The following is a 15,372-nucleotide window of genomic DNA, read 5'->3' as shown; positions in this document are numbered from 1 at the left end:
CATATCAGCCGGGGATCTTAATTAGCCTCTCAAAGGTCTCTGGCTTAGTTGGGAATTGAACCCAATGGATTTACCAGAAACAGGTTTACTAGTAACTCCATGGGTAGGGGGATATTGTTAGGTAACCCTAAGGAAGAGTCTGTTCAACCAAACACCTCAGTGGGGAACACAAATGAGTTTCCACCACATTGCCCAGCCCTTAAGGGTCCTGCCTAGAAAGAGGAAAATCAAATGTGCCCATTTCATCAACTACCCCATACACTGTGATCTTTGAAATAATTTGCAAATACAGCTTTCCTTTTTTTTCTCTGCGGATTGGGTAAAGCCGAAATTTAAAACACTCATTTAAGGTTTCTCAAGTGACCAGTATTTGACTCATGCAATCCTTTGTGAGGGAAAGAACATATTTTGACAATTTGAAGAGGAAAGGAAACAGAAGCCTTATCTGAGGATGTTCCATAAAAATTTCACCTATTGTTCTAGCCAAGACCTGTCACTCAAATGTGGAGCCCTCCTTTCCGTTAATGATATTCTGTAAGTTTCCACTTAAAAGTATCACCACCTTCTAACATGAACTGAACTGATCCTTCCACAAGACACCATTCTCAGCTCACCATTGGTGCCAGCGACTCTCCAGTCTCCATCCACCAGGACTGAAAATCACGTGGTCAGTTATGACTACTTGCTGCCTCCACTTTGAATCTCCTACCCACTTGTCGTTAAATTCCGCTTCTTTATGATAATGTTTAGAGTCACTGATTCCTTAATTCCCACCCTAGTGAAGTCCCTCATCGCCCGTGTCATGGTTATACCTACTGCTGTCAACTCCCGCCTGCCTCGGTCTCCCCTCATCTTTCCATCTATTCTGGACACTGGCCTTTTATTTCACTTTACTCCTCTATTTCAAGACTAGGACTTCTAAATAAAGATTTATATCTGGAACAGTGGCCTTCAAGTTCAGTGTTCAAGCAACATCTGGGTAACCTGATAATATACAGATTCCCAACAGCCAGCAACTAAGTAACAGGCAGGGGTGAAGCCGAGGAATCTGTACTCTGGATCATTCTGAATCGAATGCTTCCTGACAGAGCATAACTCCTACCTCTGGCTTCCGAAGCCCTCCCAGAGCTGGATGTTACCACCCTACATTGCTTCTCAGCGTCTCTACCAAACACCATCTCCAACCAGGCTGATGTTCTCGGTGTTCCTTAAGGGAGCCTTGAAGTTTCCTTCCCCAGGGCCTCACCTAACACCGCGTGTAACTTCTGCCCGGGCTGACTGGGTGTGGCCGAAGCATGACTGAGCAATAAATTCTTTGGTTGGTTCAGCTAATTACAAGCCGCACAGTCATAGTTACCACTTACTAAATGTCTACTGAGTCACACATTGTAGCAAGAGCTTCAGTCACATGTCATTTCATCCCTGTACGAGCCCCCAGCCTCCACTGCTCTCTATGGAAAATGAGACATCACCTTCTTCTTATCTTCATCGTTTTAGTGTGCCTTCTGCTTCTATTTTTCACTGAAAACAAAGTAAGTTCTCAGGTTCTGTGAGCTAACATTTTAATTACTCAGTAATTCTTATGTCTTATTTCCTTTCCCTAAATGAAAAAAAAATCATTAGTTTGCAAGCATATGGTAAATAGAAATAAATTGTAAACGGGAAGAGTAGTCTTGTTGTTAAGGTGTTTTTACTTGCGTTAAGACAAGTAAATATTTGCTAGTAGGGAAGATTAAATATTTGCTAAACTAACAGGGAAATAAAAGCACAGGTGATTCTCAGGAGAGCTGCAACCTCACTTAGCCAGCTCAGTGTTAGGGTAACATCAACATATTTGAGATTGGATTTAGAGGGTACAACTCACACTAAAGTTAACTCATAAATTATTATTATATGGAAAGCTAATTCACCAGTTACTCTCATATGGAAAGATAACTTACAAGTCATTATGACATCAATACCTAGCTTACAAGTTATTAAAATACATAAGCCAGAATGCCAACGAATTTAGCCAGAACAGTTGTTCTCACTGGCTGCCCATTGGAGCCATCTGGGGAGTAAACACTACAAAAGTCTGGACCTGAGCCTGAGATTCAGATAGAAACTCAGCATCGTGCTTTTTATTTTTATTTTTTAAAATATATTTTTATTGATTTCAGAGAGGAAGGGAGAGGAAGAGAGACAGAAACAACAATGATGAGGGAGAATCATTGACAGGCTGCCTCCTGCACGCCCCTACTGGGAATCAAGCCCACAACCCTGGCGTGTGCCCTTGACCAGAATCAAACCCCAACCCTTCAGTCCACAGGCCAATAATCTATCCACTGAGCCAAACCAGCTAGGGCAGCACTGTGTTTTTTAAAAGCCCGCTGGCCCTGGTTCAGTGATAAATTCAAGTGTTGGGTGGTATCAGCTTTGTTTTAACCTGGTTCATCTTAACCAACAGGACAGGTCTGCCAAGCATTTCTGATGTCCACGTAGCTTCTCAGGGACCTTCTCGCCTGGACAATTTCCATGGTCTTTGTTGGTTTGGGAGCTGCCTTGTGGCAAATCTCAGGTAAAGATTTTAGGCCATTTGCCTTTTCTGGGGCTCGTTAGACCTTTTTCTGTAAGACCTCATGCCCATTTGAACATTTCTACCTGGTCAGTATTGGAATTGGGATTCCTGATTTCTATGCTTTACACTGAGCATCTCCCCTCCTCTTTCTGACAATCCCTTCATTTGGTAGGCTCAGGCAATCTGCGCTGGGTGGACCCACCACTAAGAGACTCTCTGACCTTGTTCCCACATTTAAAATGGTATAACAATCAATTTCACTCACAATTATCTGTATCTGTATCTGTATCTCCAAAACAATGTAACTGAAAATTGTGATGCACCAGATATCCTTACAAACATAATACCACTTTTTCATTTGCCCAAGTACTATCAATATAACCCAGTTCCACAACAGTGTGATTCTGTGCTCTGAAAAAAACAAAGCAGGACTTAGAAGCACCATCCAGATGGCCTTGATTTAGAGAGTTCTTTCCAACATGTGAACACATTTCCTCCTGATAGTAAACAAATATTAATTACAAAACCGATACTAAGGAATTGTGAGTTGTTGACTCTTGAAGAGTCAACTTTTAATATCAAGGCTGGGCTCCTTCTTAGCACAAGATATACATGTAAAGTGATATAAAATTAATATTACTGTTCACTATTATTACGTGTTGTAAAAACTAACCTACATAGTGAATGTCAAAGAACTGTGAATTGCTGAATTGTAGAGATCTGGCCCTTTGATATCTGAGTTTTGGCTAATTCTTAGCACAAGGGATAAGAAGAAAGTGATCTCAATTGCAGAAAGAAAATATAGTCTTAATGTTAGATTTTTAAAATTATATATTATCACTAATACTATAACAAGCATGAGGGGCAATATAAATGGAAAGATTAGAAACCTGCATTCTGGTTTAATATTTATGTTAGTTTATCAAGTCAGATATAGACTGTGTGGGGGCAAAGATCCACCCTTTCATACAGTCCATCTGTCTTATTCATGGATTATTCTATTTATAGGTCCTATCACTATTACCTCACTCCATCTGCAAACCAAAAGAAAATGTACCTCATTCAGAAATGATTGCCAAGTGGTGTTAATTTGGACTGATCATATAAAAGTGACGTCTTATCAGTAAGGTCACAGTCTTCATGTTGAACTTTGGTGTGACAAAGTTCAAGACTATTTGAAATATTATTTTATTACAGCATATGGTTAACTACACAGTTAGTATACTTCTCAGGGTTCTTCATAATATTTCAACTTCCCCCACTGGATGAATTGATGAGGAACAAAATGGGTATCTGAATTAAATACTAGAAATCCAAACAAAGGATTCATTAAAATAAACAACAAATGAATTCTGCCTTGAACCGTGCCTGGCACATAGTAAGCTATCAATAAATGGTAGACAGAAACAGCTAGAGCAGCTATATAGGGCTCTTGAAAGGATATAACCTTGCAGCATGCGCTACTTGTCACTATGATTCTTTGGATTGGGGTGCATGCTAAGTATCATTGCCTTAAAGTAAAATGAAGAAACTAATTTAAATATGATACAACAGAGAGAAGGAAAGGAAAATGTTTGGAGCCCTTTAACTAATTAAAAATATTTGACTGGGAAACCTATAAAGGGACCTCTTTTCGTATGGCTCTCATAATGTTATTTCAATTAGATAACAACTACTGATGAAAATCTCCAATGTGCCTGGTATCATGCTATATGAATAGGAAATTTCAAAATATTTAACACATTGTTAAATTCCCCAAGAATTTACAAAAAGACACTGGAAAATAAAGGAGAGGTAAATAAGAAAGCTAAACCACTTGGACAGCACACAAAAAGCAGCGTGCTTTTCTGACGAAACGGTTTCTGTTGTCTCTGAGTATTAAGCTGAAAGGGGCCATAGAAGCCACTATGTTTAATCCCTCATTTTACAAAAGAGGAACCAAAGACAATGAGAGGTTGAAGGACTTGCTCGGGACTTAAGATGACCATGGAAAAGCTTAGTCTGAGAGTTAATGCAACACTGCTTCCACCACCCACTCTGTAAGGACAAATCCTGTTCCTGGGTCCATTTCTATCAAAGAATAGCTTTGAAACTACTGAAACAAGAGGTTATAATCAATTTAAAATACATTATATATATATATTTTTGCTTCCAAATATGAGAATTAGAAGACTTAAGTGGTCATTAGATGTCTAGAACAAAGGCTTAAAAGAATATTAAAGATCAATTTGTTTTGAATAGCTTTCAAGGTCTAATTTATAGCAATGTCATTCTGACTATTGGAAATCCAAGTAAGCCTTCCCAAATTTTTTTTTTTAGATGGCCTTTTTTTCTGATCATAAATGGAATATACAATTATTATAAAAAGGAATATACAATTATTATAATAAGTTTGAAAATACAAGGGCAAATGAAGAAAATATCAAGCAGCCACATCCAAAAAAGTCAAAGATAATATTGGTATTATTAGTAATATTTCAGCAGATTTCTTTTAAATATATGTATATGTGATTACATAGCTATAAAAGAAGCTTACATATTAAGATAACATATGTAAAATTTTATACCCTGCCATTTCTCTTAGTATTAGATCATGAGCATCTTCTCACTAAATCAAAATTATTTCCAAAACATCATTAATGTGAAAATCTGTGTTTAGTGGTTATTAAAATAATTAATTATAATTGATCATTATAATCAATACAATTATCTCATATCATTTTTTCTTCAAAAATATATTTTCATAGTCAAACTCAAAAGTATTACCTATCTATTTATCTTTAACTATCATAGGAGATAGGGTCAAGGCTTCCTTTGATAGTCATATCAACAGTGAGAGAAAAGTCTTGATGTTCTGCTTTCCCGGTGCCATAACTTGGATAACTCTATCTCCTCTTATCTAATCTGATCCTAAGTAGTAGAGAATTTATTAAAACTAGTACACATACACATACACATACACACACACATACACATACACATACACATACACATACACATACACACACACCTTGTCCCACATGCTTGCCTTAAAAGTAGTAACCTTGCAAACACAACCTAAGTCACAATACCTTTATAAGCTCTGATGGCTCATTTCCTTCTTCCACCACAATTAGTTGAGATCTTCCGTTTCTTTCATTGTCCCGAATGCCAATGGCCACCTGGCTGGCCTTCAGGCGCTCATATTTGTTGCATGAGGAACCACACCACTGGTAAATTTCCTAAAAGAAAGAGACAGATCTTTTCACCTCAGTGATATGTGGAGAACATTCAGACCTATTGTAATACACATTGTGATTAACTACAAAAAAGTATCCTATACAATAAAAGGCTAATAATGCAAATAGACCAAACGGCGGAACAACCAGAACCCTAACCCTAACCCTGATCGCTCGGTGATGTCAGTGGGTGCAAGGGGCAGTTGCCGGCCCCGATTACCTTTGAGGGCTTCTACACCTCCCCATGCTCCTAAGAGGCAATAGGGGCAGCAGCCGCCACTTGCACCCATAGACGGTGCCCGCCCACTCGCACCCGCTGCTGGCACCAGTCCCAATTGTTCCGCACCATCAGCAGATGTGAGCGGGGCCAGAGACATCAGCATGTGGGAGCAGTGGTGGCAGGGCGGGCCTGCAGGTAGACAGGGGACCAGGGGCCGTGGTGGGAGGGGCTGGGCGGGGGTGCGCAGGAAGGGCCGAGACCCGCCTCTGTGCCCACAGCAGCCTTGTAGCCCACAGTTCCTTTCAAGGTGCACAAATTCGTGCACTGGGCCCCTAGTAAAAAATAAAATTAAAAAATATAAGGTCATAGGTGTTTTATTATAAAGTTGTGCACCTGAAATTTATATAATGTTATTAACCAATGTTATTCCAGTAATTTAATAATAAAAAATTTTAAATGATCTGTTGTTGAGGTATACATGATTTCATATATTTAATTTATATTTTATTCTGTATTCTGTTGCTCTCAGAATTATAAATTATGCATTTTTTATTTTATTTTTAAAAATATGTTTTTTTATTGATTTCAGAGAGGAAGGGAAAAGAAGAGAGAGATAGAAACATCAATGATGAGAGGGAATCATTTATTGGCTGGCTCTTGCATGCCCCCTACTGGGGATTGAGCCCACAACCCAGGCATGCGCTCTGACTGGAATTGAACCTGGGACCCTTCAGTCTGCAGGCTGACACTCTATCCACTGAGCCAAATCGGCCAGGGCAAATTAAGCATTTTTTTAAACATGGAAAATATAAACATATATCTCACCATTCTTTGCATAAGTACAATTTATGAAAGTAAACTTATATAGGTTTCATAAATTTAAAATAATAAATGTACTATATTTCAGAATGATTGTCAAGAATCTGTTATAGTAATATGCTCTTGATGGTTATAAAAACTGATATAACACTTTTGTAAAGCAATTGAACAATTCTTATCAAGAGCCATGAAAGTGTTAAAACTTTTGGCCCAGTAATATCACTATCTAAAATTTATGTTAATAAATTATTCATAAAGAGAAAAAAAACCCACATATACAAAGGTTTTCATTGCTATGTGATTGTATTAGTGAGGCATTAAAAAGACATTGCATGTTCAATAATAGGATAAAATTTATGTAAATTATGACACAGAAAAAAATACTTGATATCTATTTAGAAACAGCTTGATATACTATAAATTAAGTATATTATATTAGCTGACATTTATATTAAAATATATATTTTAGTCTTGGATACAGTGTTCAAAACTATACAGACGAAGTGTGAAATAAAAATAAAGTATCATTTTCTCCATTGAATGTGGTTTAACTAAAACATGGAAGAGAAGTTTAATAGTACCTTTCAGCCTGGTGGGGTGTGGGAATGGGCATTATCACGTACTGTGCGGGTGATATTAACTGACAGGCTTTTTCTGAGAGCAGTTTGGCATCATATCAAAAAATATGTGCTTTTGGATCAGAAAATTTCACTCCTAAGAATCTATTGTATAGCAGTCAAACATGGGATACAAAAACAAAGAAACACACAACTTCCCATCCATGGAAAGATGGCTATATAAATGTATTACATGGATACTGGAGACTAGACTTCAGTGGTTAAACATTGAGGAAAATGTTTCAATACTGACGTAGAAAATTATCCAAGGTATATCATCAAGGATAAAATAAAGCCCTAGAATAATATAGTTCCAATCAAGTAGAAACAGAAACATAATCTCTGTTTCTGTGTTTGCAGAAAAAGATTTTAAAATAAAAGACACAGTTTTAACACAAAGGGAAAATCATGTAAGTGCAGAAAGAAAGCCTTCAATTTTTATAGTAGCTAAGTCCGTGTATTTTTCCTTTTTTTAAAAATGTCACATTTATTAGGTGCCTAATATGAGCTAGACGTTGGGGATAGAGAGATGAAAGTGGGAAAATGAGGAAAAATTGACATGCAGACAATTAGTGCTAATAATATATTTGCACTACATTTGGTTTTCAAAAGTTTCCACACATATTTCATCTAGTCAGTCTTGGAGAGGGGGTTAGCATAGTGCTAAGTGTGAAGGAGACAGACGTTGGTGGCCACTTATTGGCTATGTGACTTTATGTTTGCAATTTTTAATAAATTAATAACAGCAAAACAACATAGTGCCCAAGATTCAAAGGCATTGGCTCTTTTCTCTGGCTATAAGACATTTCTAGTCCAGAGTCATTTCTTTATTCAAAAATGGTTTACTGCTTGCCTGAAATGATAGAGAGAGAGAGAGAGAGAGAGAGAGAGAGAGAGAGAGAGAGACTATACGCCCCCAACGAGGATTGAACCCTCAACCCAGGTATGTGCCCTGACTAGGAACTGAACCCCCAACCTTTTGGTGTATAGGATGATGCTCCAACCAAGCCACACGGCTGTGACAGCCTCTGTTAGTTTTTTATTAGTGTATAAAAGTGGATCCAATTTCTGAATATTTATTTTGTATCTGCTACTTTACTCAATTTATCAGTTCTAATAGTTTTTTTGATGGAATCTTTGGAATTGTCTCTAAATAGTATCATTTCATTTGCAAATAATGCCAGTTTTACTTCTTCCTTTTCTATTTGTGCCATTTATTTATTTTTTTATTTAGTTGTCTAATTGCTGTGGGTAGGAAGGAAGATGATTTTTGAAAATACAGATACCTGAGCCCTACCCTTAGGTAATCTCAGGTGTGTTTCCTGAACCCTCCCCAAGTGATTTTAGCATTCACCCAGGGCTGAGAACCCCTGCTGGTACCCTGAGCACCTTGCACCGAGCACAAATTACAGGGAGCCTGTAACATCTAATTAACTAATGCAGCCATGCCAGCTACTCTCCTGAGTACGTACAGGCTCTTAGCTCTGATTTCTTTGCTACCTCATTCCATGTGATTTTGCAAATGATTCTCTTCTCAGCAGGTCTGAGAAAGCAAATTTCTAATATTTACACTACAGTGAAATTCAGCAGGTAGATTCAAAGTTAGCCTTCTGAATTTCTCAGGCGTACTAGCAACTTTCATTACTGAGTTGCTTTGTGTTTATACAACCATCTAACACAGGTTTGTTCTCCCTACCTTAGTCGTATAATGACCTCTCCCCTACTTCAAAGAGGTTATATAAAATCATACAAAATTTTATTAGCAACTGCAAAGCATTATTGAAGCTTGGGAAATGTGTTTAAAAGTGAATTGTAGATAATGATAATTTTACAAACATAATTATCATTTAATGTTGAATTTTACAATATCCTATGGATCCCAAAATATTTTGTATTTATTACTTTTGGTTGGGAGTTTTTATGTGCAGTATTGATTCACAGAGAAATTTAGTCGTACTAAATATTCCTCATCATTTCTTAGAGACTACAATTTTGACCTTTAAAATAGCAAAAACAGGCCTATGAAATACCCATAAAAATAATAAAACTTTAAGAGTGAAGTTTTCTCTTTAACTCAAAGATGACTGAATCACTAAAAAAAAGTGTTATAGAACATTTCCTATTGAGCACAAAAATGAATGTTCTCTGTTATGCTTACACCTTACTCTGTGCTCCTATTTTTATAAATGTGACATCTTATTTACTAGACTTAATTTTCAATGGTTAATTCTGACAAGAAATGAAATAAAATATGGATTCTAATTATATACTGCTAAAAGCCGGAACTGGTTAAATAGTCATATTAATTAAAACACCCTTTTCATTTAATGCTAATTAATTTTTATGCAAATACAGTTCATTCGATTATGGCAGCAGCACCTATAAATGTGCTTTAAAATCTAAAACAATTTTAGCAACTCAGTAATTTATATCCCACTATGTGTGGATAATGTGTTTAGTACATTTCATTTTAACAGAGCTCTACTGTGCTGAAATACATGTGTAGTACTATTAATAAACCGTACCGCTCAACACTACTCTATTTAGAGGTAGTTGGTTAAGACTACTTCACCACTGTGCACAAGGAAGCTTTGTACTCCACTGGCACCGTACTTGAAGAATTTTCTTTTTATAATTCCAGGAGTGGGCTGCAAAAAATACATTCTGCATAGAGCTAAGAACTATCTAAACTGATGAGATAGGTGGATCTGTATTATTACAAAAATGTTTTCATTATACCTTAAATTGTTTTATTTATAATATTTGGCTGGGATTTAGAAGAAATGCCTTTTTCATAAACCTGATTTAAGCATACTAGACCTGAAAAACTGTAATGCAAACATGGTTTCAGAGGCAACTATTTACCTTCTAAGATCCTAAAGACTTTAACAACTCAACATTAAATGTTATATTTCTTTGGATAAGTGACATATAAACTTCCTGTAAACATGAAATATCTACTCAATTCAGAATGAAGTTCACTTAAATTCTGGCCAAAATGTGTTGATGTACATCTAGCCCATGAACACTATCTAGTAGAAGTTTATTGAACTATGTAGTTAACTCTTAATATACAAACTCTTAACGGAAACAAAATTGCTCTGGGTTATTAGAAAAGGAAGAAATAGAGAGTAAAGACAATATCTGTCACTGGCAATTAATTTGGCCCACTAGTAACAAAAAATCAAGTGAGTGATATTTATAGAAACAACCATATTGGGGGTAAATTAGAAGTTTCTAAAATTTCCTGTAAACTATGTAGTCAGGGTTAACCAGTAAAACACCAAAGTGCAGCCAAACCTCATTTGGGGGACAGGAAATAAGAGCAGAAATAAAACAATGCTCAGCGATGCCCTTAAAGGGAAGCAAGATTTCAGAAGCTAACTTTAAAGAACACCCCAGACAGCCAATGTGATGGTGACTCATAACATGTGCAAAGAATTCAGCAGAGACTAGCTACCCTTTCATCCTTTCTAAGTTACTTAATCTAAGTCCATCTAAAATTTTATAAAAGGGGACCATACCTTGTCCTCTTCCTTGTTTCTATTGGCTTTATTTTTTTACTGTGTTTAGTTTTCCCTTAGACCTAGTTAAACAAATATAGAAATTCATTTGATATCCTGCTAGGCTGGAAGCTGTCTAAACATAGCTTAAAATATAATGATGGTTTATGCTATGTCTTCAATCTACCTTTTTTTTAATTTAAAAACTTTAAAACATGGTTTTTGTTTTTGGATAAGCAATATATATCCTATTCTATTGTTCAAAGCCAAGCCAACTCAATCCCCATCAATGGCATATATGTGTGTTTTTTAAATGCCTCTGACTGAAGGACGGAAGATGATTGGAGTGAGTATGCAGGGCCACAGATGGCTTGATGACCAGAGGGAATCAACTGTATGTGAACTAGGGCAGAGCCGTGGTGACGGAGAGAAGAATCCTGGGGTATTTAGTAGGCTAAACCTTGCAGAACTGGTCAACCATGCCCTTTGGACATGTACTGGAGGTCAGGAAAAGGGGTAAATGATTTGGACAATTCTAGTTTAGTTGCTGGTAGTGATGGCACCTACTGGTACCGGGGACAACGTTGGAGGGTTCTTTTCATAGTGACAGTGAGAGTAGATGAAATCTTATTCTCTCTACAAGTCTAAGTATTTGGCACACCAAAGAAATTTTATCATCAGCTTATCAAAAACCAATTCTGCCAGCCACATAAGTTGACATAACTATGTTTAAATGACTCATTGGTTCATCAAACATATAATCCTTTAATGTTCCAGCAACTTCAGACATTTCCCATATTGAAGTGGGGCTTAATAAGTACTTACACCAAAGTCCCAGCCCAAAACTTTAAAATCAGAATTCTAAAGATCAAATCACAGGTATAGATTTTTTTAAAACCTCTTCCAAATGATTCTAATGTGAAATACTCTGACTTGTGTATGTGTCTGTGGCCTCTCACCATTTGACAGCACCTACGACTGTCAAAGGCTACCTGGGGTTCAACTTTATACTCATACCCAGCATATACTAAGCACACAATAAATGCCATTGGTCCCTACTCTCATGGACCATAAATTTTACAGATTTAATATTAGGTTTATCTTTCCCATTCTCTTTTCTTGTTTCCTCAAAGTTCTCCCCTCACAAATCTAGTGGAATGCATTACTTTGAGGTAAGGATGAATTTATCCAGAACAAAGAAGATTTTGCTCAGTTTTTTAGTTTTAAAATTAGCATTTTTAAGTCATAGCAGAGATTAAAGCCTGAAAGCCAACATTGTTTTAATTGAAAAGAACCTTGCTTTTGTTAAAGATTTTTGGGGAAGAGTGAGTTTTCAGCCTAGAAAGCTAGTTTTGCATATCAAGAACTAGTCTTAGCCTTAGGGCCTAGAGTGTATTGTAGAAACCATGGAGTAGGTGACTGTGAAATGGTGTAAGACTGGTTTGTCAGGCCCAAGAATAGAACAATAGATTTCAAGATAACTAGAGAATTTGATCAGGTGCAGTGAATCTTTGAAAAGAGCTTGGTACACTTTCCCTTCAGCATATTTGTCATATATTCATCCATGATCCTGAGCATAAGAACAGAAATGACTGTGGGCAGTGTCTAGACAGTTGGAGCAATATGGCTATAGTGTCCCCACAAGCCCAGTGTGCCATGGGAAAAGCAATGTGGCTACAGTGTCCCACAATTCCCGTGTACCATGGGAGAAGCAATGTGCCTACAGTGTCCCCACAATTCCCGTGTGGCATGGGAGAAGCAATGTGGCTACAGTGTCCCACAATTCCCGTGTACCATGGGAGAAGCAATGTGCCTACAGTGTCGCCACAATTCCCGTGTGGCATGGGAGAAGCAATGTGGCTACAGTGTCGCCACAATTCCCGTGTGGCATGGGAAAAGCAAGGTAGAGCTTCTGAGCTGAGAGTGGGAGGCAGGTTGCTGACAGAATTAGAAGGGGTCTTGTGGTGGATATGGGGGCAGATCAGAAGACCAAAGTGAGGCCATGAATATTTTCCAGCAAATGTCTTGGGACAGAGGCCAAAACCCAAAGCTCGGGAATGAATGAAATGGCTAGGCCGTAATGAAAGTTAGAGAGAAGTGAGGCCTGAAGAGTGCAAACCAGACTCACACTTCCATTCTCAACCCGACCCCCAGGCCCAAATCATATTGCACATGCATTCCATCCTTAGGGATAGAAAGGAGATGGGTGGGATAAGTTTGAATTGCTTTAATAGTAAACAAACTTCACCTTAATAAGGCAAGATTGTTGTATTGTAATCCTTGGAATTGGAATCCTGACAATATAGTTAGGTTGAGTTATAGATGAAAAAAATTACACCCTTGTACACAGAACTACATGAGATTGTATACTTTGTGTTGGACAGCTATCTATCTGTTGAAACACTTGTTGAGTGGTTTTAAGTTCTGGGCCATATACTAGAAACAAAGTGAGTAAGTGAGATTAATAAGTGAATGGATAGGCAATGTGGAAAATACTACAAGCAAGTCCCCAAGTGATAGGAAAGTTAAGATAAGGTGTGCCCAACTCTACATGGGTGTGACACGGGACAGTGGAAGGAGAAGAGGTAGAGGTTAGGGAACACATTATAAAGAAGGCAATATCTGAATTGAAAAGTTAAGGATAAGATGACATTTGGTGCTTGCTGGAGAAAGGTGATGCTGACAGGAGAGTATTCTAGGCAAAGGAACAATGTGCACAAAAGCAAAAGCATGACCATGTGAGGGAAAGTGCCATGCACAGGGTATCATGGTGAGGAAGTGGACAGGAAGGACTGAGGAAATGGTTAGGAGGTGGCACAGATTAGGCATAGTGATTGCACGCGCAGCATTTGGGAGAAGTTGTGAAGATAACTCCTGGATTTGGGGGTTGAGGGTGTGAATGAGTGGTGGGAAGGGCAATAAGGAGAAGTGGTTTTGGAATGAGAGAGTGAAGTTGATGAGTTCCATGTTTAGATGAGTCATGTTTGAGGTTCTCATGATGCACACAAGCTAACACATCTGGGAGGCAGTTAGAAATACTGACCGAGGGCTCAGGCCAGAGGTCTTCACAGACTATACATTTGAGATTTACCTGTGGGTGAGTAGCTGAAGCTTTGGGTGAAGATAAGTTTGCTCAGGAAGCATGTATAAACAGGCAATGACTTAAACTGGAGGCCTTAAAAAACAAACCTAAACAAGCAAAACAACTTGAGGGGGTAGGCAGACCACGTTCAGAAGAATGAGAAAGAGTGGCTTGACAGGGAGGGGACGGTGGGTAGAGTGAGGCTGAGGCAGAAGGGAGTCATCAAGTGTGTTAGTTGCTGCAAGTGGATAATGATCAAAATGTCCACGGGATTGATCAGAAGGCATCATCTCTGCAGGAAGAACATTTCAAAGAAACAGTGGGAGGGGAAGTCAGGAGCGTGGGTGGAAGACGGGCTGGCGAATGAGGAAGTGTAGACTGCTTTTCCAAAGCAGCATGACTGACAATGCGGGGGGTGATAGATTACAAATAGCATGGGGAGGAGGGCAAAGCTGCACACCTGACCAAACAAGTTAACAAGGAAACAGAGCTCACCACTCTGTGAAATCTAATTCTCCATTAATGGCTAGGAGTTAACTCCAGATGCCAAACTTTGAGAATATGGGCTTTTTCGTTACTATTCATTCACATTCTATAGTTATGGATGTTTTGTTGCAATATACTTATATGTGATTTTATTATTTAATGTCTACAAATAACCAATATCTTTAAAAATAGTGGGAAAATAATGATATATACATTCACCAACATAAAAATATATGGTTCAAAAGCATTTTCCAAAGATTCAGTAAATTCCAAATTGCTGAGATCTAACCATGTCCCATATTATTTTCTGAAAACACACTAAATATAAGACAACTTATCAAAATCATCCTCTAAAATGTTGACAATTTCCTTTTTTAAAAAATAATGCATTTTATTTTAATATATTTTTATTGATTTCAGAGAGGAAGGGAGAAGGAGAGAGAAATAGAAACATCAATGATGGAGAGAATTAATTGGCTGCCTCCTGCACACCCCCTACTGGGGATCAAGCCCGCAACCCGGATATGTGCCCTTGACTAGAATCTAACCCAGCATTCTTCAGTCTGCAGGCGGATGTTCTATCCACTGAATCAAACTAGCCATGGCATTAATTTTCAAAGTGATTAAATGGATAATTTAAAAAATAAAATCTCATGTTTTAGGTTGAGGAGATTACATTGTCCTGTCTAGAGGGTATTTACTATAGTCTAAAATCCTAACATAGTAAATGTCTTTAAGGTATATGGCATATCATATTAATAATAATGATTATTGATTAAAAAAATGAATTCCCTCAAATTCAGTCAAGATACAGGATTTAGGTTATATCATAACTTTAGTGTTGGCCAGCTGGCTTTCGTTGGAAGACAG

General features: G+C 37.7%; 1 protein-coding gene across 2 annotated transcripts in view; it reads right to left on the bottom strand.

The window, feature by feature from the left end:
* Positions 1-15,372, bottom strand: part of SCIN (scinderin) — a 52,159-nt gene that overhangs the window by 23,864 nt on the left and 12,923 nt on the right. For both annotated transcript variants that reach the window (XM_006085022.2, XM_023750761.1), the window contains one exon: positions 5,629-5,778. In XM_006085022.2, the coding sequence (XP_006085084.1) occupies positions 5,629-5,778 (150 nt within the window). The remainder of the gene's footprint in view (positions 1-5,628; positions 5,779-15,372) is intronic.

Source organism: Myotis lucifugus, unplaced genomic scaffold (genome assembly GCF_000147115.1).
Source record: "Myotis lucifugus unplaced genomic scaffold, Myoluc2.0 scaffold_15, whole genome shotgun sequence".
Classification (NCBI taxonomy): domain Eukaryota; kingdom Metazoa; phylum Chordata; class Mammalia; order Chiroptera; family Vespertilionidae; genus Myotis; species Myotis lucifugus.
The sequence above is the reverse complement of the archived record's forward strand: the minus strand, read 5'-3'. Positions and strand labels throughout refer to the sequence as shown.